Source organism: Filicampus tigris, chromosome 1, assembly GCF_054856515.1.
Source record: "Filicampus tigris isolate MCC_2025a chromosome 1, RoL_Ftig_1.0, whole genome shotgun sequence".
NCBI lineage: Eukaryota > Metazoa > Chordata > Actinopteri > Syngnathiformes > Syngnathidae > Filicampus > Filicampus tigris.
In genome coordinates this window covers 3,428,766-3,454,137 of record NC_141217.1, presented here as the reverse complement: position 1 = coordinate 3,454,137, position 25,372 = coordinate 3,428,766, and the positions used below count along the sequence as shown (strand labels likewise).

Here is a 25,372-nt window from a genome sequence, read left to right as displayed (position 1 = left end):
AAACAGTGACGGAGCACATTTGAAAGGAACTGTTTCATTTCGCCCAAAGTGTTTTGATGAGTTTTTTCTGCTGCTCACCCCATCTTTGACTTTTCTGTCAACACAGAACATGAAAAGGGGCTGACAGAATAGCTACAATTGTTCTGCAAAACAAACACATGGGAAGGCCACAAACTGCATATTAACCATTTATTTTCAAAAGCGAGACATAAAAAGACAAACCACATTGAAACAAATACATTAGACATTTGTGGAAAGGTTCTGGTCCACACAGGGACAACAGAAAGAGAAAACAACTATTTAGGAGCTCTCCTACAAGCACGGCATTGGAGCGGGGGTCATTTACCCAAAAGTCTTTTCTTGGAGGGCTGGAGGACAAATGGAATGAAAAAAAAAAGCTAAATTCCTTCAGAGTCAAGGTAGCAATACTGCACTGTGGCTACATTTCATTTAGTTCCCAACAATACGTTTCATTCGAATCGGCAAGCTCAAGTGTCAATATTGTCACATACACATTGTGCGGATCGCTATTAGTGTTTCATGAAAAGGACACATTTTTTTCCTGAAGTGGAGAGGAGCACGGAGAGGGAGCATCCAAGCTCAGTGGAACAAATTTCTGGAAAAAGGAAAGCAAACTTGTGAAACGACCTCCACAGGGAATACGTACCGTGGAACCTTGAAGCTGGAACACCCAAAAGTTGAGGGTTGACGGACAACATTTTTAAGTTCACAACTATAAAATATCTGCCAATTTCCTTCTTCGGGTTGGTTTGAATGAATTACACCAACTCAATCACAATAGGACATTTTGTTTCAGACAACCAAATTTGAAGAAAAAAAAACAAAGGTTTGCCCGTGATCAATTGTGGTCCAGCTTGAAGTTACCACAATAGCTTATTGCTCCTGTTCACCAGTTTGTACTCACAGTGGCCTCCTGAAAGTGCAGCAAGGATGCCACCGGGTCGCTACAGCACGGCTGAGAGGCGAAGGACCTGGGAGCATCTGAGCTCGAATGGGAGCTATAGAAAGCAACCTCCTTGTCCAAAGCGAGGTTCTCCATGGGAGAAAGATGCTTAGGCAGTAACGCAAGTGCAGTTTTGCCAGCACAGGCCTTTTGGTCTGGAAAACACAAGTCCAAGTTTAGCAGTGTTGTCACGGCTTGGATGAGCATTGGCTGGCTCGCCATTGTGCTACCTCTGCGCAGCGCGTGAGCGGCAAGGTTGACGCGAGCAACAGGCTCACACGCTTCCCCCGTTTCCGACCGATCGCGGCCACGCGGCTCCCGACAGGCCGAGCGTTGCTGCTTCTCAAAATGGCACTGTTTCTTGCCCGTGGAAAAGAAAATGACAGACTCTCTTGGCAGGGTTTGGATGAACTGCTGTCCTTCCTCAATCTCCTGCTCTTCTTCATCGTCCCAGATGGCGTTCATCTTTGCTTTGTCCTCACAGTGGCTTTTCATCTACAAAAGATGGGAAAGATTCAATTTATGATTGAGAAGTTGCTCGGTGCTCTGAGCTTGGACCTCGCTTCTTACAGGTGAGGCCTGAAGAACTGGGAGCTGCTCTTGCTTCCCTTTGACAGGGCTCTGTCCATCCTCCTGGTCAACAAATAACGCCTGGACAACTTGCTGCCAACACAAGACACAAGAGTTTCAATTCTGCTCGGAAACCTGAAGACTTTTTTGAAAGATTATTTGCAATCTTTGTCGAAATGATTTTTGTTGGTATGAAGATTTACGGGAAAGATTACAAAATTCAATAGTTGTACGCTTCAAAGTTGTTTTATTATTCTGGGGCACCAAGTTTAATTCATATTTTCACTACAGGCAGCAGTGTGTTTCATATCACGGCAGTCAGTCTGATTTTGTTACTATTGAGAGGGGTGTACCTCAGGGTTCCTCTTTGGGGGCACTCCTCTTCTCTATTTTTATTAACGATTTGCCTAAAACGTGCTTGGACTGTCAGACCCTGTTATATGCAGATGATATCGTTATCTACTGCTCCAAACCACACGTTTCACAAGTTCAGTGCATATCACAGGAAGACTTTAATTTCGTACAAAAATGGTTCCACCAAAACAAGATGGTTCTTAATAAGAAGAAACCCTATAGTATGCTCTTTTCTTTAAGAGCAAATTTTCTTCCATTGTCAATTACGTTTCTTGACGGCTCTCTCCTTGAGAAAACTGAGGAATATAAATATTTGGGCGTATTGCTTGACCCTCAGCTTTCTTTTAAATCTCATATTCAGTTGTGCAGAAGTTAAACTTAAGTCTGATTTAATTGTTTTGGCTTTCAGGTGAGGAAAGGAATGGTTTCACAATTATTTCCAATTTTAGATTATGCAGACATAGTATATCAAAACACCTCAGATTCAAATCTTTATCCTCTGTTCTGAGGTGTCCCTATACAACACATCATTGTACTATGTATGAATCGCTTGATCGGTTTACGCCAAAATATAGAAGACATTCTCATTGGCTGTAGTTTATCTTTAAATGCCATATCTTTAATTTTCCTTATTTAAAACAATACTTACATCCTCACAATACAAAGTATAGTTTAAGAAACACGGAGTCCCTTTTCTTTCATGTCCTTACACCAAGGAAGGAAATTGGCCGACGTGATTTCAGATTTAAAGCCCCGTCTGACTGGAACAGTTTGCCTGTTCATCTTAGATCAATCAACTCTATTCAGTTACTTAAGTCATACATTTTAAATTGTGTCATTGCACTTTGCATCTGCTCCTATCCCCCCCCCCCCAAGAGAAAACCAAGCACCTTTGTGACTGTGCCTTTAAGCCCACAAAGGGCTTTATTTTAAATACATTCTTTGATTTGATTATATTGTCTTATTTACTGTTATGATTGCTGTGTATGCATTTAGGTATTAATGATCCATTCTGTGCATGTATGATTTGTTTACTTATTTATATTTACGTTAGCACACAGCTCAGTTTTGTTCGGATTGACATAGTATGGAGTTCATGTTTGGATGTGATCGGTGGGTAACTTTGGGCAGAGATGTGTTCTATGTGTTGTCTTAGTGCTGTGTTGTTGTTTGATTTTGTATGCTGGACCCCTCTAAAATGAGATGGCTCATCTTAAGGGGTATATCCAAAGAAATAAATACAAGTTGTATATACAGGAGAATACTTTTTTTTTTCACCCTTGTAACAACCCGCTTGTTTTCCAAGAAAAATGAAATACCTGCTTGTTACCATAAATGAAACTATTTTGATCCTACTAAAGTAGAACATTGCATGAACATGAATACAATTCTTCCCAACCACACGTTTAAAAACAACAAACGCCCAAAACTTCAATATCTCGTAAACAGGGACAAACATTGTCAAGTTTTTAGTTCAAACTGTATTTTGATGCTTGCAACTCAAAAAAGAAAGGCTGGACAACAACTTGAAGTAAAGCAACACGGGCATCTCTAATTGTCCAATTACCTGTAAATCCAAACTGGAAGCACATTTATAAAAAAAAAAAAAAAAAAAAAAAAAAAAAGGCTTTTTTTTTTTTTTTACCTTTGAGTAACATCTCTGCAATGACATGGACACATTATTTTACGACCGAAACTTCACACTTATGTTGGCCAAAAATCCAAGTTTTTCAGGGCGGACGCATAGTATTGCTGTACTGCGCTCTCCCTTCATTCATCTTGCGAGTTCTGTCCCGAAAGTTTGACGGATGAGAGAGAACATCTTCCGGAAGAATAGAAAAGTAGTCGTCTGTCCATTCAGTCTTAAAAATTCCTCAACTTCTATACTTTCAAACAAGGGCTTGTTGTGTCTTGTCCACAAATCTCTTCCTATTTGATTGGCTCATTTTGGCCAGGTGATTACAACTGTGTCACTCTTCCACAGTCTGTGACAGCAGACGGTGAGAGGAAAAAAAACAACACATACAATACTTTATCTTTATTAACGGCAATTGACCGTGGGTCCACATGAGACTGTGACTCGGTCGGAACCCGGGCCAGCAATTAAGAGCATTAAGGCTAATAATTGTCTCACAATTCATTTTCAAAAAGTACCCCTTGAAAGCATAACAAAACTGGCTAGTGTGGCAAAACAGACAACTTGTGTGCTCGACCCGCTTCCGGGCAAACTCGTTCAAGAATGGTTTACGATCTTTTGACCTTTCATCTTAAATATTATTCATTCATCACTCTCCTCGGGCACTGCACCAGCAGCTTTTAAGACGGCTGCTTTCGACCGCTACTTAACCCATTAAGGACGGGAGCGCAGAACCGCGTTTCTGCCACTAAAGCCGAGAGCGCTGTTTTGTGTTTCTCCCTTTAAAGCCAGAGAGCTTAGACGTCATTTTCTGTTTTTAATCCAATTCTCTGTCTCTTAGCCAGTGAAATGCATCAGAATATACATGTGACGGTGTCGTGCGCTGTCGGAGGATATCCAGAATTTTTTCAAGGAGTAATGGAGGCACAGTCGATCGTGGGAACTCTGATATAAGTCACGGCAGCGACGTAGACGACACACACGCGAAACCATCCAAACCTGATGTATAGTTAAGATATATGTTCGTAGACAATGACGTATGATGATGACAGCATGGTAATTACCACTCGATTTTTTTTTAAATTAAAAATAGTGCTTGACTTGCACCTTCGATGGAAACAGTAAAGATTAATAAACTTGTGCCTGTGTGAAAGCCACATGTCTTATCTCTCAAATTCTTTTGGAATTATGTTTTCTGCTACAGGGGCTGAGATATTCACTATTTTGTAGGTGGCAAAAATGTCCGGTTTTTAAGGGTGACAGTAGGTTTTAGAGAGATGTCTCACGAGGGGCTTCAGGCTTTAATGGGTTAAGCGACCAGACCTCGGCCCAGAGAGTCTCATTAATTAATGGCCGGTTTCATTTATCCCGTTTATTGTGAAAATTCTTGAAAAAGTCGTAGCGCCGACAATCGATTTGAACTGCTTCAGTCAGGATTTAGTGCCGACCACTGTACTCCCTTGCTAATCTTCTCCTAGCTATGGACTCCGACACCTCATCAATACTACTAATACCGTCAATCATAGTACTATAACAGCTCGAAACGTGTTGGTATTTCAGGCTCATCACTTGCCTGATTAAATTCTTACCTCTCAGAGAGGACGCAGCATGTAATTCATAGCAACATGACTTCTGAGCTTTGTAATGTTACATGTAATTGTTTAGCACCTACATGCTTCCGCTTGGTGATATTTTACGTAAATATAACATTCGTTTTCGCTGTTATCATAATTCATGGGTTTGTTTCCCCTTGCCTAGATTATTGCAACGTATTGCTCTCTGGTCTTCCCATGTCCAACATGCTGCAGCTAGACTCCTCAGAATGATGAGAAAGTTCGATTACATTACTTAGCCAACTTGCACCTGGTCCACTTGAGATGCAATTTCAAGGTTTTGCTACTTAAACTAAAATACTACTTGGTTCACAAAACGCTGGTCTTTCACTGATTCCGAGAGCCATAAAGAAGTTTTTTTTCTATTCGAGCACGTTTTCTATTCGGGCTCCAGTGCTCTGGAACACCATAACCATGGAAATTAGAAGAGCTACCTCAGTAGGATTTTATTTATTTTTTAAAGTTTTTCCTTCCTGCCTCCTGGGGGGCCAAACTCAGGGGATGTCGTTAATATTCGTCAACTGTGAAGCCCTTTGAGACCTTTCTGTGATTAAGGTCAATATAAATAAATTTGACTTGACCATAAATCCCCTGCAACGATCTAGCAACCAGTGCAGGGTATAGTAAGCCTTTTTCACCAGCTGGGATAGGCTACGGTCCACTCTTGGCCCTGAAGACAATAATCGGTATAAGAAATGGATTGTTGACCACTTTTTTGTCTTTTTTTTTTTTTTTTTTTAGCTTTTCCTCATTGTCATACAAAATTTTAGGTTGCAAAGTTGCAACTTCTTTGTCATAAAACAGTAATATTATTGGGGGGTTTTCCCTACATTTTACAACTTTTGTCTTTTTAAAAATTTAGTTTGATCCTTTTCTTTATAACCTTTTTGTTACAACTAATTAATTACCATTTCTTTCTATTCTTGCAAAGTGACTACTTGTTTTTCTAGTAACATTTTTACTTTGAGGGTATTGCACATTAAGTCAAGAGGCAGAATCGGACCACATAATACACACCATAGCAGGACTGGGAGAGGAAACTCTCTGCGATGTCCACGTGTTCTTGGGCTTTTTGTGCGTTGAAACTGAGAGGAAAAACAACAAATATGTTACAGCAGCATAAAATGAAGACAGAGGTTGTTATTACAGGCCTGCTTATGGACCAAAGCATTATCTCAAACTGTAAAGAATTATTCATCGTAATTATTTTTTTTTTATTGCTCTCTCACTTTTGCTTCAGATGAATTATATTGCATCTTACCTGCCAGACTCGTTTTAACTGGAACTCTCTGTGGCTGCATCGGAGAACAAAACGGTACGTAAAAATGCAAAGAATATACAGCAAAGAAAATACACGTGGGTACGTACTGTGTCGATAAAAGCGCCTCTCCCAGGTGTTTTTTGAGGTGTGGCACGCATGGGGCCTGCAAACTTCACCCCCTCGTTTTGGCTAGGAGCAGCTTTTTGATGACTCTTTGTAATAGGCACTCGTTGTGGCTGCACAAATAATTATCACAGGCAATTATTACAGAAATACGTGAAACTGTGCAGGATCTGTGAATATTTGCTTAAAAAAGAATTTACAGTGGCAACAATAAGAAGAAGAAATTGAAAACTTGCCCATTGTGGGGCTAATAAAAGGTTATCTTCACGTATCTTATCTAAAGAAAAAGACTAAAGACTCATCATGAGCCTACAAACTCACAAACATAGCATAAGAATGGGAGCGAGGAGTTGCAATTGATTGGCTGGAGATGCACATGCCCTCGTTACGCAGGATACTTTGCAGTGAGGTGGGATCAGGCTTTAATTCCACAGCTTTGTCTGAAAAACATTTTTTTTTTAATTTAGAAAAAAAGCTAAAGAAGTCATCATGTCAATGTCCATTTGAAAGCACGATGGAGCACTAATCAAATCACATGATGTATTTGTGCTGTTGCAAGCAAACTTGTTTTACTTTTGAAAAATTGAAATAGTATCTGACTAAAGGCCAGAGCTGAGCATTTGACTAAAAATTTGTGGTCCATTTATCGCCTTCGCCATCCGTTTATCCGCCATTTTGTCCGGCCGGACCAAATGGTAATCGCCTATAGGCCGGTCCAACTATCATTGGGCTTCCGTTAGCGTTTCCGACTACCAACTTCGAAAAGCTACCACTAGCACCCCCCTACTTTTTAAGTTTCCCAACTATCGTTTATCGCCTACAAAATGAGCGTCCGCCATAGGCAGATAGGACCGGTCTATCACATTGGTGATTGCTCAGGATGCCATCCCGCAGTATGTTAGCATAGACTGTTAGCATGCTAACACTGTACCCTTTGCAGCAGGCTTTAGCCCTTTAGCACCTGACGATTGAGGCATAAAAATGTTTTTCCAAAAAGAAATTACAGGTGCAAATGGCTTGTTAGCAGAGCTGCGCAGTCCGTCCTGGGGCCGGAACGTCCCGGACGGATGGCGACAATTTAAAAAAAAGGCTCGGACCAAGCAAGGGCGGAGGTGGATTTTAGTCCGGCCCCCTAATCGTCCCTCATGTGTGTGACGTGGTCACGAGGCGGTCACTGCATTCATTAATTGCCTGCACAACGCTTTTCATGTGCTTATCAGTAGTCACATTGCACAGGCATAGTCTGCCCTCTAGTGGTTCAACACATGTAATCCCATGGATAATGCCACAGGAGTCAGCCATTTTACCTCACTGACAGAAACACGCCCAGCCTGTCTTGTGTGTGTAATCCGGGATAGTTTTGTTAACTAACTGTTCACATTTAGTACCTTATCCCTTTGCTTGCTAAGTATGTCCTTGTGTGGGACATCTTTAGACCGTAAAAATCTCTACCAGTGCATACATTTAAACGACCCGGAAGTGGAAGTTTTTGTTTTCTCTTAAAACAACCTAGCGTTATTTTGCAATAATTCTTTTATAAAAAATGAAAACGTCTTAAATTAAAAGGGAAAAGTTTTTCAATAAAACGCAATAGTATTGCAGATTATTCAATCTTAAATATTCTCTTGATGTCCCCTGGTTTGCTCCAGTCGGCATCATCATCATCATCATCATCTTCATCAAATCACGACTGGCATGCGTTGGAGCTAAATGCTACCTTGGTTAAACAACTGTTTAATTTTTATGAATAAGGACGGAGAGATGAGGCTGGAATGGTACCCAGGTCGCGGACGGAGGACCAACCAGCAAGAAAAGGGTCAAGTGCCCAGCTCTGCTTGTTAGCATGCTCGCTGTTAGCGTTGCAAGAATTTAGTTGGGCTCAGAGTCAAAGTAGTTTTGCCACGTTAAGCCAACTCCCAACAAATCCGTCACAAATGGCAGAAGACAGGTTAGCAACATTTAATAACATTTTTGTTGAATTATATTATATCTTACCTGCTGCTGCCACACTCTTTTTGATCAGAACTCTCTGTGGCTGCATAGGAGAATAGAATAAAGTAAAAATACATAGAATGAACAGCATTGGAAATAGATGTGTGTACACACTGTATCGATAGTGCCTCTTCCAGATGTTTTTAGAGGCGTGGCACGCACAGGGCCTCCAGCCTTCACCCCTTCGTTCTTGCTGGCAGCAGATTTTTGATGACTCTTTGTAACAGACACTTGTGGCTGCAGAAATAATAAATCATTACTGGGTAATTGTAAGTCCTGCCAAATTTGAATGATTTAAATAAATACATGTAATGTATATAAAATAGGGGTGGGAATCTATGGGTACCTCACAATTTGATCCGATTCTGAGGCTCACGATTCGATTCAATTCCGAATCAGAGGCCTATGATTCAATTTGATCCAGAATCTGATGCATCACTACATTGGCTTGCATTTTATAGTCCATGTAAAACATTCATACATTAAAAAAAAAAAAAAAAAAAAAAAAAAAAACTCAAGGAAGAGCAAGGATTTATATTTCACACTTTGACTTGGCTCCGCTCGTATGAGGCTTTGCTTGGTCCGCCATCTTGTCACATATAAGCATAGCCAAGCACAGACGTCTGACGTACAAACACACGTAATCGCTTGCGCATGGTTTTATTTTTTTTTTATTTAAACTTTATATATCGATTATTATGCCCTGCGATTGGCTGGCAACCAATTCAGGGTGTCCCCCGCTGACTGCTCGAAGACAGCTGGGATAGGCTCCAGCACGCCCGCGACCCTTGTGAGGAGAAGCGGTATCGATAATGGATGGATGGATATTGATTATCAACACCTATGAATCGATTCAGAATCTTTTTAATATGCCGAACGATGCATCGAAAAAACGATTATCATTCATTATGGTAGTCACTGTATATCTGGTCCATGGGCTATTGTTAAAGCTATTTGACAAGATGTAGTAGTAGTTGTTTTTATGATTATTCATAATAAGAGATTATTACTTGAAAGGGGAAGTCAACCCAAACATATGTTCTATGCAGGCTCACTAGTTGAAACAAGGAATTTTGAAACAAGGCAATATTAATATATTGCATTTGTGGAATATGATAAATCCACCCCTTTTTTGCCATCTCACGGGGCGACCATTTTGTCACTTCTGTTGATTGAAAATGACATCACAACTACTCAGGGCTCAGGTGACGACCAATCACGGCTCAGCTTCAGAAAACAGTTGAGCTGTGATTGGTTGTTACCTGAGCCAGGTGCAACTGTGATGTCATTTTCTGTCGACAGAAGTGAAAAAACGGCTGCTTCCTGAGATGGCTAAAAGCGGGTGCATTTTGCTGTTTAATTTATATTCCACAAACGCAATACAAATCAGAACGCCTTGTTTCAACTAGGGGTGGGCGATAAGGGAAAAAAAATATATATATATCGATATTTTTTTCAAAAAATTCAATAACGATAACTTGACGATATTCTAACAAAATATTTTAAATCTGCACTTGCTTCACAGACCAATTGTGGATAGCCAGCAAGAGCCAGCGTTTGTGAACAACATCTCTTTTAAATTGCTAAATACAGCTTCTGCAAAACAATGATATTCTGCGACAATATCTATCAATAAAGTACAGTACAAAAAAATTATGTATAGACTTACATTGATTTTTGGGAATATTTTATGTCATCACGTGATCGGGACTGCCCGCTGATTCGGCGAATGATTACCATTTCCTCCTTCTCTGCCGTCAATGCACACTGATTTCCGGCAGTAGGGGATCAGCATTTCCTCATACTTTGCGGCCGTCGACTGACTCGTTATGCTTTTCGAGGCAGTATTAATACTCAAAAATGTAAAATTACGCATCGTGAAAGCAAGATTGACGATGATATCGATGACGATATATATCGCCCACCCCTAGTTTCAACTAGTGGGCCTTCTGGAAAATAAATATATTTGGGTTGACTATAAGAGCTCTAGTATATTTATTCAGCAACCTGTTTGTTGCCAATTTAAAATAATCTGATGTTTTTGAATAAAGGAATGGAAATTAAAAATAAATCGACCAACTAATCGATTATTAAAACTTTAATGAACTTCAATGTCTGATTGAAGAGGATCACGCAAAACTATTACCGTCAAGTCACTTTTTTGGGGGAAATTTAATCTACAAAAACCAAGACCAAGAACAGACTGGCACCCGGAATCCCAGTTCCCGAATTGTGGGTGAGTTCGGAAATATTCTCCGAGCGCGCACTGCTTCACTCCGACTTCGGAAACTCAAGAGCGGTGGTCAAATGTGACGTTTGCTTTTTCAGGGTTCCGGAGCCCAGTGCATCAGGCAGTACAAATGGAAAGAGTTCAAGCATGAGCTGCTGACTGGTTTACAGCATGGGCTGTGTTCGGGAATCAATGGGTGGGGAGCGCTCCGCCTCTCCGAACACACACACGATCTCAGAGAGGTGTTCGGGCATCCATGCCGTTCCATCTATGGAACGGGGATTTTGGGTGCCAGCCTGAACTCTAATTCTAATTTACAAGTCGCACTTGAGTACAAGTGTCGCAGGACCAGCCAAACTATGAAAAAAAGGGTGACTTACAGTGTGAAAATTTACAGTATAATTACTGTATAGTATAATTCTTGTAACAAGAAGAAAACACTCAAAAAGTCCATAAACTCACCAACATGGCAGATTGAGAGTGAGGAGTTGCAACTGATTGGCTGGAGATGCACACGTCCACATTACACAAGATACTTAGCAATGAGGCGGAATCAGGCTGGAATTCTGCAGCTTTGTCTGAAAATACAGTATATATATATATATATATATATATATATATATATATATATATATATATATATATATATATATATATATATATATATATATATATATATATATATATATATATATATTTTTTTTTTTTTTTTTTTTTTTTTAACGGGTAACAGGGTCATCATGTCAATGTCCGTTTGAAAGCTTGATGGATTTGTGCTGTCACTAACAAACAGGATTATTTTTCTTCCTTAATTCTCATTTGAAATTGTATCAGAATAAAGGGCATAGTGTAAATTCGATATGGGTGTGCCTTTGCTATATCAATAAAATTGTATTGTATTGTATTGTATTCTGTACTCAGGTAGCGGCTGCCAAGTGAGTCTTGAAATGTTGCCAAATTAAAATTATAGGTAAATATGGCCTAAAATAAAAATCCCCCCCAAAAATGTGAACATATTTACTGCGAATATGCAAGTGTCCACAGTACATACTTGTATAGATGATGTTGATGACTACGGTAGTTGTGAAAAAACACGTATGTCCAATTTTGGATGTTTTTGTTTTTAAAAAATTCACGTTAATGCGGTGTCTAACGTGGAAAGACCATTCACGTGAAAATAAGAAAAAATAAAATAAAATGGACATAAGTGTTTTTCACAGGACAGCGAAAATTTACTCTCTGGTTTTCTTAGAAAATCAAGTGGGCAGGAAATGGCGAACACACATCACATTAACGCAAACTCACACTAGAGTGAAAGCGCTTTTAGATTAAACGCTTCCTAGATGGACGTAAACAGCAGTTGATGAAGATATGCACAATTAAAATATAACAACGCTTTGACATATTGGGTTTAGCTCCGCTTTAGTAATGTTTTCAATGTAATAGAGACATCTTACCTGCTAGTGCCAGACTCTTTTTAATCGGAACTCTCTGCGGCTGCAAGAGAAAATGGAAGGAAGGAAAAATAAGCCGAATTGACATGCACGGTCGGTTAATTGAACACTCGAAATTGTCCTTAGGTGCGACTGAGTACGAATGGCTGCTCGTCTATGTGTGCCGTGCGATTGGGTGGCAACCACTTCAAGGTGTACCCCACCTCCTGCCCAAAGACAGCCGGGATAGGCTTCAGGACGCCCGCCACCCTCGTGAGGATAAGTGGTTTGGATAATGGATGGAAATTTGTTTTTTCTGATACAAAAAAAATGAGCCCAGGATTTAAAACAATTCAGAACATTTCCCACCAATAATGTAACCTCCAACTAACTGATACGTTTGAACAATGAGATCCATCTAATGCTGTGGAGCGTCTCTGTGGACCTTGACTTGAGCTGCATGAAGTGACTACAAAAATGTCAGGAATAGCATACAGAAACATCGGAACTTTATTTGGGGTTAATCGGAGCCATTTTATATGGTGGCAGGTGAGAGTTAGATTGTGATTAATAAACTCTTTCTTGACCACAGCCACATCCCGAGTTATGAGCTGTGCACAGTTGCACACCACATTATCTCAGTTGTTTACTACTGCTCTCTCATGTATTTCATTTTTCATCAATTGAATGGTACAGGTATTAGGTCACATTAATGCTGGATTTTTTTTTTTTTGCATCACAAAAAATAACAACAAAAAAACTGTCATTTGAACAGGGGAGTGTAGACTTTTCATATCCACTGTGAGTACATACTGTGTCCATAAAAGTGCCTTTTCCAGATGCGTTTTGAGGTGTGGCACACACGGAGCCTGCCGCCTTCACCCCCTCCTTCAGTCTGGCACCAGCTTTTTGATGACTCTTTATAACAGAAATTCGTTGCGGCTGCAGAAATAATACACACATTATATGACAGGCTGGATCGTGCATAAGATTTAAGAACAATATTACCGATAATAAAACTGATAAAAGTAATAATAAAAATAATAATAATAATAATAATACTCATTCAGAGTCCAACTCACAAACATGGCACAAGATTGAGAGTCTGAAGTTGCAAATGGCTGGCTGGAGACACGCACGCCCTCATTATGCAGGATACTGAGCAGAGCGGCGTGATTGGGCTGGAACCCCAAAGCTTGGTCTGAAAAAAAATGACTATAAAATTACTGCACATGAAAGCAAGACCTTGTCAGTGCATGATTTAAATGACGATTTAGCACAGTCATTTAGTGTGTGTCTGGTCGTTCCATTTCAATTCATTCATTTATTACTATACACATTTGATGGTTTAATGCAAAGAGGAGCACAGAGAAAGGAGCACAAAAAAAGAGGATTGACATCAAGGTGATAGGTCAGAACAGTAAAGCACAGAAGAAAAAAGGCAATATTGACATAAGAAAGGCTAAAGAGATTTACTCAGTTGACTACTTAAATTCAAGTGACTTTTCCATAATGTCCTTGAATGCAAGTAGGTCCATTTTAGTTTGTTGCTGGAGTGGTATACTGGCTTGACCATTTACAAGTACCTTTGCATCATGCAGTATTTTTCTTTGACTGCCCTAAATAGTCACTGCAAATGACAGTCAGCATACATAATGCTTCAAGTCATCAGCTCTTCAAGTACAATTAGATTTTTTTTAAATAAACCTCCCAATGACAACACTAGTTGTTTGAAAAAAAACAACTTTAAATGCACTGTTCCAAAATATTACGCATGACAGAGTTTCAAGACACGTTTTAGGTGGCAAAGAACTGAAATGGTCATTTGTTAAATTGGCGGCATTAGGAGGTCATATTCTGCAAGCTGAATTCTCGCTGCATTTGTGGTTGACATTGTGGGGGATTTAGGGGGACTGTGGACTGATGGACCTCGCACAGACTTAACTGACGGACAGACCAACGGATGATTACAATTTGGTTCATCACGAAAAATGACGGACTGTTGGATGACGGACGGTACCCTGGTCACATGACAGACCAGGACCAGTAAAATTTTATAAAATGCCCACCTCTGGTCACAGACCGATACAGCAGAAAACTCCTTTAAAGCGGAAGTCAACACAAACACATTTTTTGAAGAATATGTTCCCAGCAGGCCCACTAGTTGAAGCAATTAATTTTGCGTTTGTGGAATATAAATTAAGCAGCAAAATGCACTCGTTTTTAGCCATCTCTGGGGGTGGCCATTTTGTCTTCTGTCGACTGAAAATGACATCACAACTGCTCACGACGACCAATCACGGCTCAGATTCAGAAAACAGGGCAGCTTTAAATCATCTCAGAAATGTGAATAAATTGGGTTTCCTCAGCGACTGAGGAAGAGTAGAGAAGAGGGCTGTCTTGTTTTGTGTGAATAATGTCAGTTAATCAAACAAGCAACGTGCTGATAACTGTACTGCTTCTCACGCAGTCTTATAGTCGACAGAGCATAACACTCACCCGTCATATGAGCCAATCATATTCGTGTGCACTTCAGAGACCACTCGTAAAACATAAACTCTAAGAATATCACAAGGGCCACATGTAAATGTATACAATACACACACACACACACACTTTGTTTGCACACATTTGAAATATTTGTGTCACTGTTCTGAGGCCCTTTTGCGTTTTTGTAGTGAATAAAAATACTGTCTACTCCAGAAAGAATGTTAATAAGTTTAATTAAAAAAAAAATTCATCTCGAGAATTTATTATAATAAAAAGATACATTACATATGAACAGTATGTTGAATGTATATATCCGTCTTGCGTCTTTTATCTTTCCATTCCAACAACAATTTACAGAAAAATATGCCATATTTTGGAGATAGTTCGAATTGCGATTAATTACGATTAATTATTTTTGGGCTGCGATTAAATCGATTAAAATTTTTAATCGTTTGACAGCCCTAATTATAACTAACATGTTTAAAGTAGGGCTGCAGGATATTGGAAGAACATGAAATACTGTGTGCGATATTCAACCCACAGCTGTGAAACGCAGATGAATGATTGGGATGTCGTATTGCTTGCTTACTCAACTGGGGCTTCAATACATCCCATTTCAGCAGCAAACTGTTTTTTATAACACTCACGCTTGTAACTGAGCGCACCTGCTCCACACACTTGTTCCAACTGTCACAGTTTTCTCTTTCTCTCTCTCCATGTTCGGCCAGTATAATTGTGATTATTATTATTACTTTGGAACTTTGGAATGTTTTGTCAAACAAGTCAGGTGGGGATTCGCACAGGGCAATTATTAGCATAAATAAGGTTTCCCAAATGTGTTGTACTGCATCAGAAAAGGCTTAAATCTGTCACACAATTACAGTAAAAGCATGCAAACCTGTATAGTGAACTTACCACATGGGTGGCTTGAGAGGTTATTCTGCACGTTCTCATTTCTCACTGGATCTTTGAGAGTGAGATGGATCATTTTATCCAAGCAGAGAGAAGAAGAGGATGAGGAACTCTTCTGATGTGCACCATTTACAGTCTTTAAAGTGTCAGAATGCCCAGAGGCCGTTCCAGGAGAGCTACATTTCTCCTTTGGTGCTACTCCAGTGCATTTTAACACAGCCGGCGGGCACTTCAGGGATTTTTCTTTTGTCTTCTGGGTTTTTACATAAATATTGTTTTTAGGCTGGATGGCATGAGCACCACTTTTGGGCAGTAAAGATACAATGTCTGTTTTCAAACTCTTGTGTCGAGACATGTTGAAAGGCTTTGGCCTGGTGCATGACTTTTTCTTCTTGGCTTTCCCCTGCAGTTAAGTAATACGGTGTTAACAAAAGAGAGAAGAAAACTATGCAATGTCAAAATGATGAGAAAGGCAGACTCACAGCCAAGAGTTTCTCCTCCCACTGAGCAGCATGAAAAGATGAAGGAGGTTGGAGGGACTTGACCAGCACTGGAAGTCTGCTCACTCTTGCCCGCAAGAGTGTCTTCCTCCCAGGATCTTGGTTCTCTGAATCCCCACTAAGAAGGTGCGGCGTGGGTACAGGCTTTGAGTTTTGTGGCTCCAGCGGCATCTTGTTGTTCTCATTTTTCACCCTGAGCAGAAAGATTGTAAGGTTGAAATTGATCAAGTTATGTTTCAAATCGGCGAGAGAGGGCGAGCGAGAGAGAGGGCGAGCGAGCGAGAGAGAGGGCGAGCGAGAGAGAAGGCGAGAGAGAGAGAGGGCGAGAGAGAGAGAGAGGGCGAGAGAGAGAGAGAGAGAGAGAGATGAGGTGATGAAAAACTAATACAACAAAATTCAGAGATGAGGTGATGAAAAACTAATACAACAAAATTCATCAATGTAGTTTTTGCTGCACGGACCATTGTGACCAAAATCTCCTTGGGGAGGTAACACAAGACGCTATGCCCACCCGAGACACAACCACTAAACACACGGCTGGAATTACTAATATGCAAATTACCTCTGTGATATTGAGGTAACGTAATGGCAGAGAGGTAATCACTGCATAACTCCTATTCAACATGTAGTACCTCAGACATACTGATCAAAACAAAGTCTTTCATTTTGGGCTAAACTTTGCTCTGACTTTCTTACCTCCGAAAGTAATCCTCCTTTTGCACACGAAGAACTGGAGGAGATGCGTCCATTATTGCTTATTGTGTCGCGTGAGGCGTGGCGAATGCCTGGAAACGATAAGAAAAATTATTTTAGCAATCGATTCATCTAAACTATTGTATTGTGTCACCGTGACTATTGGTCACCGTGACGATACAACAAGGAAGTAAGAGAAAAAAACGCGTAAAAAAAACAAAAACAAACGGTCAATAGGTTGTCATTCCAAGCAGTTCAGTGATCAAGCGTTCAAACTGCCGTTAGCTTGAAGAACAACAGACGGTATCTTAACAACATTGCTCTACATTCGTACATACGTTCACGCGATAAAATGGCGTGTTATTTATTGGCCCAAGAAGTCTCAATTTTGCTCTCATTAGTTTGACGTCCGTTTAAAAAGCTCTTGAAATGCTCTTTCACCTCACGAGTCTACTGACAACTTCCCGGACGAGCAGCCGTTTGTACGTACCGCGCTTTGCCATTGGCTATAATTGTAAGCGGTATCACCCAATCACCGCACGTATGGTTTGGCAGCGTTTTCTTTTGGCCAATGAGCGACGGAGTTGCGTAAACAACGCCTTGGCAACGACGCGAAGTCATTTAACCACGTGATTTCATGTTTTCCTTTTTTTTTTAACTACCCACTTTATGCTGCATTCGAGGAAGGGAGGAAATCGCATGGGTTGAAATTTGTGCCACTTGAAACTGAGTCTGATTGATGTTATTTCTATTTGAATAGCGTAACTTGATTAAATTGAAAAACTGAATTTCAATTACATAGATTGATTTTTTATTGTTTAATTCGAATCTTTACTTCTTTGCGACTGGCTGGCGACCAGTTCGGGGTGTAGTCTACCTTCGCACGTTGACGGCTGGGATAGGCTCCAGCACCTCCCTGCGACCCTGTATAGGATAAGCGGTTTGGAATATGACATGATGACTCTTTTGATGAAACATTGACTTACAAGTACAGTAGTTGAATGGGACTCCATGCCCTGAGGGGGGCTGTATCGTTTTTACTGGCACAAAGCAATTTTGAGGAGGGTGGGCTATACCCTGGCACACAAAAAAATACAAATGTCCAGAATTGCTTTATGGCATACTCGCTTCCTCCTTTCTCTATAAGGACGGCTCAGGATTTCACGACACTACGCGCTGGCACGCATTGGAAATGTGGTTGATTTTTGTCAAAACATGACGGCTTTTGTCCACATGGCTCCGCCATAATCAACAAAACTGACATATGACCCAGTGTTGCTTTAAGTAAACTTGGCCAACCATCTTTTGAGGGCAAAAAATATTTTAAGCATACTTTCGTTAATTTTTGACGCAACCCACCCAGATTCATAATTAGACCCTTAAACACGCTTAACAACCAAAATGCAAATGTTCTGCAAGCTTCTGCAACTGACATCACTAGAAGAGATCGAATTGACAGTCACCCATTGTACTGCATTGCTTACTGTCACGTTTGCTGCTCTTCTTTTCACGTTTTTCGGCAAAAGAATTGTTCACATTCAGGCCAATAGTTGTTTCAGTGGCTAAAAGATAAGGATAGGGCACATAAATGGAGCAGTTCGTGTTACAGTTCAATTGGCTTTCACAATAACTGTCTCCCGATTCCATCTGTGCTGTTCGGGCAAATCAAGTCCAGTAATTAGTTTTTTCCTGTCAGCAGATTTGTCACAAGCAATATCAAACCTGTTCAACTGCATACCTGTTCAATTCTGCAATAAACACTTGAAACAAAACGTCTTGTTTACAACTCCCTCTTGGTTGCAAGAAATTGTAAACATAGTAAAAAATAAAAATATAAATGTAGAGAGCGGTATTTCAACCCATGACACAATTGGGAGAAAAAGGGGGAAAAAAAGACAGCAGCCACCGGAGGGAGCGAACGCTCTACGCTTGAAACATTGCATTGATAAACTAGCCACCAGAGGGCGCTGCAACTGCACAAACACAAACCATTGCAAGATTTAAAGCTTTTATTCTTCTTCAAACACGTTTACATGAAGGGAGGTTTTTATCATCACTAGAAAACACATTTAAGTCAGAACTTTCGTGAAAAGAACTCATTAGAAAAGGTTGTCTTCAATAACAGAAAGAGTTACTACTTCATGTTATGTGTATACTTCACCTTAGTTGGCACTTCATTTTCCACCCAAGGACATTTTGGACCATTAACACAAAAACACTGTTGTGTGGCCTCAATGCCGTGCCGTGAGATTCTCATTATCGGTGCATGTCTGTTCTAAACAGTGGACAACAGTAGGTGTGCTAAAAGAAACACGTTTGAATTGAGCTGATTTCTGCTTGCATGAAGACGCCCAGACAGGAAACGGCGGTCTGACGGCGACGTCAATTCAGCTTGATGCTGGTCAGTGTCACGTACCACACCTCCAGCCAGCTGATGCTTGGCGAACGATAACTTTATTTGTGAAATCCAGCTGGAGGTCATCACTGAAGGTCAGGCAGAAAGAGCCGTTGTCAAACTTGATGACAATCTGGATGGTGACAAGAAAGCAGTCTCAGTAAGTGCACCTCAGCCAAGGTTGCCTTCGACTGGTAAAGCCTGGAAATGCTGACTAACGACACACTGCTGGCCCGTCTAAAATGCTTCAGGGAAAATGCTCAAGTCTGAAAACTGCGGTCAATCGTCACCAAAAACCTGACGTGGACTTCTACTTATGCTCACTTCAACCTTTGGAAATCTTTCAATGCCATTTTGGATTTGAGGAATGTGACGCCTTTTTCTCACCATCAACGCTCACAACACTAGAGGAAAAGGCTTCCAAAACATTGGGCCGATTGTTGGTCTACTTTCCACATTCATTTGGACGACAACGTAGCGATGGACGTCACCCTGAAAGAAAGTCCGGCTCCAAAGGGGCATTGTTGGGGTAAGTTGTCAGTCTGCTGAGCTCCCCACTTGAGCAAGACGGTTTGGCTTGTGAAGATGAATTTCAGACAGAAGCGCTAGAGTGACTTTGTTGCTGCTGCTGCTGTCGTCGTTGTCGCAGATGTTGTCGTGGACCTTGACCACGAGCCTGACGCACAAATGTATTGTTGTGGTAACTCTCTTCTTTTTTGGGGTGGGGAAATTTGTGTGTGTGCGTGGGCATGTGTGTGTGTCTTTGGGGGATTTACGTCTCTACTGTGGGCTTGGCTTGTCCACTGATGACAATGCTGCGGCCCAGGCTGTGACTGTCGTCAATTGCAGCCTGGACTCCGCCTTTCTGCGCACACACAATGGCACAAGATGACAACAAGTCCACGATGGCCTTTGTGTACAACTGAACTTGTTTATGGACAATGTGGACATTTCCCCGCATGTGCTTAATAAGGTCCGCTTAGGTCCACCGGTCGCTTTTGCCCATGAAAATGAAACAAGACGCCACAAATCCATTGCAGCACCGCCCACAAACCACTGGCACTTTTTGTTGCAGGTTTTAAATAAATAAAAAAAAAACATCAATGCTCACTTGATGTTTCAATGTGTTGAGAAAGATTTGTCCAATTGACGGACAAAAGAAGGGAGAGTAAAAATGTTTTCAGCATTGACTCACCGCAGCCATGGCAAGCAGGCACGAGAATGCGACGTCGTAGAGTTTGAGCATGACGCCTGCTTAAGTTGTTGGCAAATTGCAAATTACAAGAAGGACATGAGCAAACTTTTTTTAAATCATGTTCAGAATGATGTCCAAGCTGTGAGAGTAAGTTAGAGAAAGCTCGAGCAATTCAGTCTTGCCGAACTGGCAACAATTTCGTGGTTGACTTGGACTTCAAGATTGTATGTATATAATGCAGAGCTGGGCACTTGACCCTTTTTTGCCGGTCCGGCCGCGACCCTCCACCCTTGACCTGGGTACCCTTCCGGCCACGAACCCCCGCCCTTATTCATAAAAATGATCACCCCCCGCCCCGTTCCGCCGTGATTGACGCCGCCGCGGGAGAGATGCGAACGGCAGAGGCTTTTTAAGGATCATTAGCTGGCTAATTTACTATTCAAACCCGCTGTGGACACGCTTCAAACACGCTTCAAAATGCGCCACTAGTACTTTACTACTTACCCAACTGCGTGTGATTACTTCCATTGCGAGCTCCGAGGTTGGTTTTGTCGTATTGTATAATTATTTGGGTCCAACAAGTCAACAAGTTACTTATTTATTTTGCACACTTCCCCTTCTTCACGACCTTCAAAATAAAAGCATACCAGCAAACCACTATACAAAGCAGGTTTGCTACGGCATATTTCCGGAAGTAGGGAAGTGTGTGCGTGGCATGTGTCGCAGACCTGTCGCCAACAGCACAATGCGTCCCAGGGACGGAACGGTCCGTCCTGGACAGAAGCCCATTTTGTGGACGGACGGACAGAGGACGATACGTTTTTTAAAATGGACAGACTAAGCCTGGACGGAAGTGGGTTTTCTTCTGTCCCTCTATTCGTCCGTAAACGGGTCAAGTACAGACTGAACGTGATGTGTTGGGTTCTTTTAAAAAGAAAGACCACTGCATGTTCTCTGCTACGGAGTCTCCTTCATTAATTGCCTGCACAACGCTTTTCATGTGCTTACCAGTAGTACAATACAATACAATACAATTTTATTTATATAGTGCATTTCATAACAGCTAGAGTTGTAACAAAGCACTTTACAAACAGTAGACAATAAATAAGAGCAATAATAGCCCGTAATACATAAGTATTAATAAATATAGATATAAATAATATATCTTAGCACCTCGAGCAGCGCCTGGTCCGCAGACCTGAGGCTGTGGGAAGGTGTGTAGGAGTGGAGGAGCTCAGAGAGGTACGCCGGGGCGAGGCCATTTAATGATTTATAGACAAATAGGAGAATCTTAAATCGAATCCTGAAATGCACTCGGAGTCAGTGAAGGGAGGCCAGAATTGGTGTTATATGCTCCATCTTCCGAGATCCAGTTAGTAGGTGGGTAGCAGCATTTTGGACCAACTGGAGACGTTTGAGGGAGGACTGGCTGACTCCAAAGTAAAGTGCATTGCAGTCATCTAGCCGAGATGTAATGAAGGCATGGATGACTGTTTCTAAGTGCTGATGGGAAAGGAGGGGCTTTACCTTAGCCAGCTGTCTAAGGTGTAAGAAGCTGGACTTTACAACAGCGCTGATTTGCTGGTCCAACTTAAGATCACTGTCCATTTTAAAACCCAAGTTTAAGATTGTTGGCTTTAGATATGAAGCCAGGGGGCCCAGGTCAACAAGGTGGGATGTAGACGAGCCACTGGGCTTTCTTTTCATTGAAATTCAGGAAATTCAGTGACATCCAGTTTTTGATGTCAGCTATGCAGGACAAAAGAGGTCTTATCGAGAGTACGGGTTTTTTGCTCAGCAAGATATAGATTTGATAGTCGTCTGCATAGCAGTGGGAGGAAATGCTGTGTTTTCTAAGGATGGAACGCAGGAGCAGCAAATACAATGAGAACAGCAATGGCCCCCAAATAGAACCCTGTGGAACACCATACGATAGAGGGGCAGAGCGGGACTTAGAGGAACCTATGCTAACAAAAAAAGTCCTGCCAGCTATATAGGATCTAAACCACTCTAGAGCCCATTCACTAATGCCCACTTGGTGTTGCAAACGAGTCAAAAGAATACAGTACTGTGGTCTACTGTATTGAAAGCTGCGGTCAAATCCAACAAAACGAGACATACGTGGTCTCCAGTGTCATTTTCCAGGAGGATGTCATTAAAAATACATAGCAGGGATGACCCTGTGCTATGCATCTTCTTGAAGCCTGACTGGAAAACTTCCATAACATTGTGTTCGTCCAAGAAAGGTCTTAGCTGTGAGTGCACCACTTTTTCCAGAATTTTAGACATAAAATGCAGCTTAAATGGGTCTAAAATTGGATAGCATAGCTTGATCAAGGCTTAAAATGTAGGGGGACCACACCAGAAGACAGGCTGCTGTTGATAATGGCCAAAACCGATTTACCAATTGTCGGGACAATCTCCTTAAAGAAGTGTGGAGGAATGGAGTCATAAGGGGAGCCCGATGGTTTCAGATGGCAAATCACATCCTCCAAAAATGTCAAAGAAACTGGCTCAAAGGAATCGAACACTGCTGAACAAGGAACTTGGACAGACTGGTCAAATGTGGCGTTCGAAACAAAATCCCTAGCTGTAGCAACCTTGTCAATAATGAAGAACCGCAAGACTCTATCACACATTTCAGGTAACGACGCCAGCAGTCCTTTAGGATTTGATGAGACCTGCAGCCTGTCTTTTTTTCCACCTGCGTTCAGCTCTGCGGCATTCTTGTTTACCTGTGCGAGTGCTCTCATTGTCACATGGCACATGCGTATTCTGCCCTCTAGTGGTTCAACATATGTAAAGTTGACAGCGAGGGAAATTGGACTATTTTTTTCCACCGAAATACGCAACAACTGTGTCTCCCTCATTTGCAAGGAGACTGTTACTTATTTCCCTGTTTTTAAATCTAAAAGTTCAGTGAACATTTAATTACCAGTGATATATCATGTTTTAAATGGACCAAAAGACTTGTTTAAAAATCTTGAAATGTATATTAAAAAAAAAAATTTAAAAAATCAGGTTTGCTAAAATGTGCTTGGATTTATTGGTGTTTCATGTAAGAAAGAATGTCAGGCTAAATGGTCGGTCTCCTACATTTTCACCTAAACAAATCTGGCCTTCTTTGCAAAACGTTTGGACACCCCTGATCTAAACTCTAAACTTGCAGATGCACGGTTGCAGAATAACGCAACCATACTGTTATTTGGATCCACCTGCTAACATGAAAAGCTAACGTTTGCTAATATTTTCATTGCCTACTTTTGCTGATACTCTTGAATAACATAACTTACCTGCTGTGACTTCATATTCTTATGTCGAAAAACAAATACGGCTTCTGCTGGCACTTTCGACAGCTTCCGCTCATCGAGCTTCCGCTCATCGAGGTCCCGCGTGAGCGTCGAGATGCCACATGCAGCGCACACCCTTCTCGACAGCAAGCGCGACACAGCAGATGCGCGCGCTTGCAGAGGAAGGAAGAAGACAGCGTATAGAAAGAGGAAATCAGACAGTGACGCTGCTGCAGACATGGACCTGCGCTCTGAGCTACTCAAGTCCATTTGGTACGGCTTCACGGCATTGGATTTGGAGAGGAGTGGAAAGGTCTCCAAGTCTCAGCTGAAGGTGAGTGCCTAGTGTGTCTATCTATCATTCTCATTCAAAAAATAAAAATAAATAAAATAAAATATATATATATATATATATATATATATATATATATATATATATATATATATACACACACACTGTATGTATAAAGACTCATTCATTTCCTCCCTCAAACTCACCTTACCTCTTAAAACAGGAGTTGACGTTGCATTACTTGAATACCAACAATTTCCCTAAAGTTTTGTCCATCGTAGGAAGTGTTAAATAAAAGAAGAAAGTTGGATTTTCAGTATGCGCCACCTTCGTGGGAATTGGACAGAAGTCCAGATTAGGAACTTGCGTCCCCATGTCAGAGCATTGTGTATCGTGCAAAGCGGTCCTGTGGCACGTACTGGATCTGTCAGAGCACAGCTTGTTGAATTGAGAGTAAACAACACAAGCCGTGTGTCTGCGTGTGTGTGTGTGTGGGGGGGGGGGGGGGGGGGGGCGGTGCGCGTGTGTGTGCGTGTGTGTCAAAAGATCATTGTTACAGTTGAGCACAGACAACATGGAAACGTGTTGGTCATTGTCTCTGTTTTCAATGCAACCTGTGTGGTTTTGCTTGACCTCATGTTGATTATGTCACCACAGCTCACACTTCATTCCAAACCCGTCTATGGTCCTCAACCCCATGACAGGGCTTATCCCCCACATGCATGCAGCTGGTCTACAACAGCACACTTTTGCTTACAAAAGCTTTTAGCATGGCCTCGATAGTAGCAGGTGTGTTTCTCTTGAGTGGAGACTTGGCAGGATGTGGTCACGGAGTTTTAGGTCTTGCTGCACGTTTCACAATACTTTCAGGTGAAGGCAGTCGTGGCAGTCTTTTTAACTAAAGAAAAAAACATCCATTACTTTACACTTTTACATGGCATATACAGTTATAAAGTTAATTGCCTTAATGTGGCATGTTGTACATAATTGCATAATTACATGTCAATCATAATGTTATGTGTTGCACCATAACAGTACCGGTAGTTGTCCGTGTGTTTTACTCACTTGTTGGTTTTCATTTTCATTGTGTTGTTGCAACTTTAGTGTAGTGACTTCTTACTCATCACTATGCGAGTTGTGACAAGCAACAAGCAAGTAATGAGTGTGCGTGAAGTTCCCATCAAAAGTGACCATTCTATCATTTGTTGACATTGGGCCCTATTTTCGTGCCCAACGCAAGTGTAGCGCAAAGTGCGGTCTAAGTGTGTGCATGAGGGATTTTTTTTCAGTCCTTTTTTTCAACAAACAAATCATAAATCAAATCTCTGGCTTTCTCTCTCTGTAACTGGCATTTATACTATCTCATCATACTTGTGATACTGGTAAGACCCTTGTGCTGATGTGCAAAATTGTCATTACTATTTTCATA

General features: G+C 41.2%; 2 protein-coding genes and 1 long non-coding RNA gene across 5 annotated transcripts in view; 1 reads left to right on the top strand and 2 right to left on the bottom strand.

Moving 5' to 3' along the window:
* Positions 1-175: 175 nt before the first annotated feature.
* troap (trophinin associated protein) lies at positions 176-17,262 on the bottom strand. Of its 2 annotated transcripts, none has more exons than XM_086047921.1 (18): positions 17,213-17,262; positions 16,775-16,863; positions 16,061-16,271; positions 15,582-15,981; positions 13,259-13,377; positions 12,990-13,118; positions 12,201-12,240; positions 11,206-11,321; positions 8,628-8,750; positions 8,517-8,556; positions 6,843-6,961; positions 6,506-6,634; positions 6,399-6,432; positions 6,155-6,222; positions 1,535-1,627; positions 1,195-1,459; positions 926-1,119; positions 176-616 (listed from the first exon to the last, which is right to left on the bottom strand). In XM_086047921.1, exons 2-18 carry the CDS (start codon positions 16,825-16,827, stop codon positions 539-541), a joined length of 2,211 nt encoding a protein of 736 aa, XP_085904047.1. In that variant the 5' UTR covers positions 16,828-16,863; positions 17,213-17,262; the 3' UTR covers positions 176-538. The 2 variants fall into 2 exon arrangements, with proteins under 2 accessions (XP_085904047.1, XP_085904057.1); XM_086047931.1 differs by having other exon boundaries at positions 17,110-17,249.
* A 1,500-nt stretch (positions 17,263-18,762) lies between these two features.
* LOC147152523 (uncharacterized) lies at positions 18,763-24,375 on the bottom strand. Of its 2 annotated transcripts, none has more exons than XR_015089051.1 (4): positions 24,155-24,375; positions 23,655-23,824; positions 19,554-20,031; positions 18,763-19,299 (listed from the first exon to the last, which is right to left on the bottom strand). It is a non-coding gene; the product is annotated as an uncharacterized LOC147152523 (long non-coding RNA). The 2 variants fall into 2 exon arrangements; XR_015089049.1 differs by having other exon boundaries at positions 19,658-20,031.
* Positions 19,493-25,372, top strand: part of LOC147152522 (differentially expressed in FDCP 6 homolog) — a 29,856-nt gene continuing 23,976 nt past the window's right edge. The window contains exons 1-2 of the mRNA XM_086047842.1: positions 19,493-19,695; positions 23,718-23,985. Of these exons, the coding sequence (XP_085903968.1) occupies positions 23,767-23,985 (219 nt within the window). The 5' untranslated portion in view covers positions 19,493-19,695; positions 23,718-23,766. The remainder of the gene's footprint in view (positions 19,696-23,717; positions 23,986-25,372) is intronic.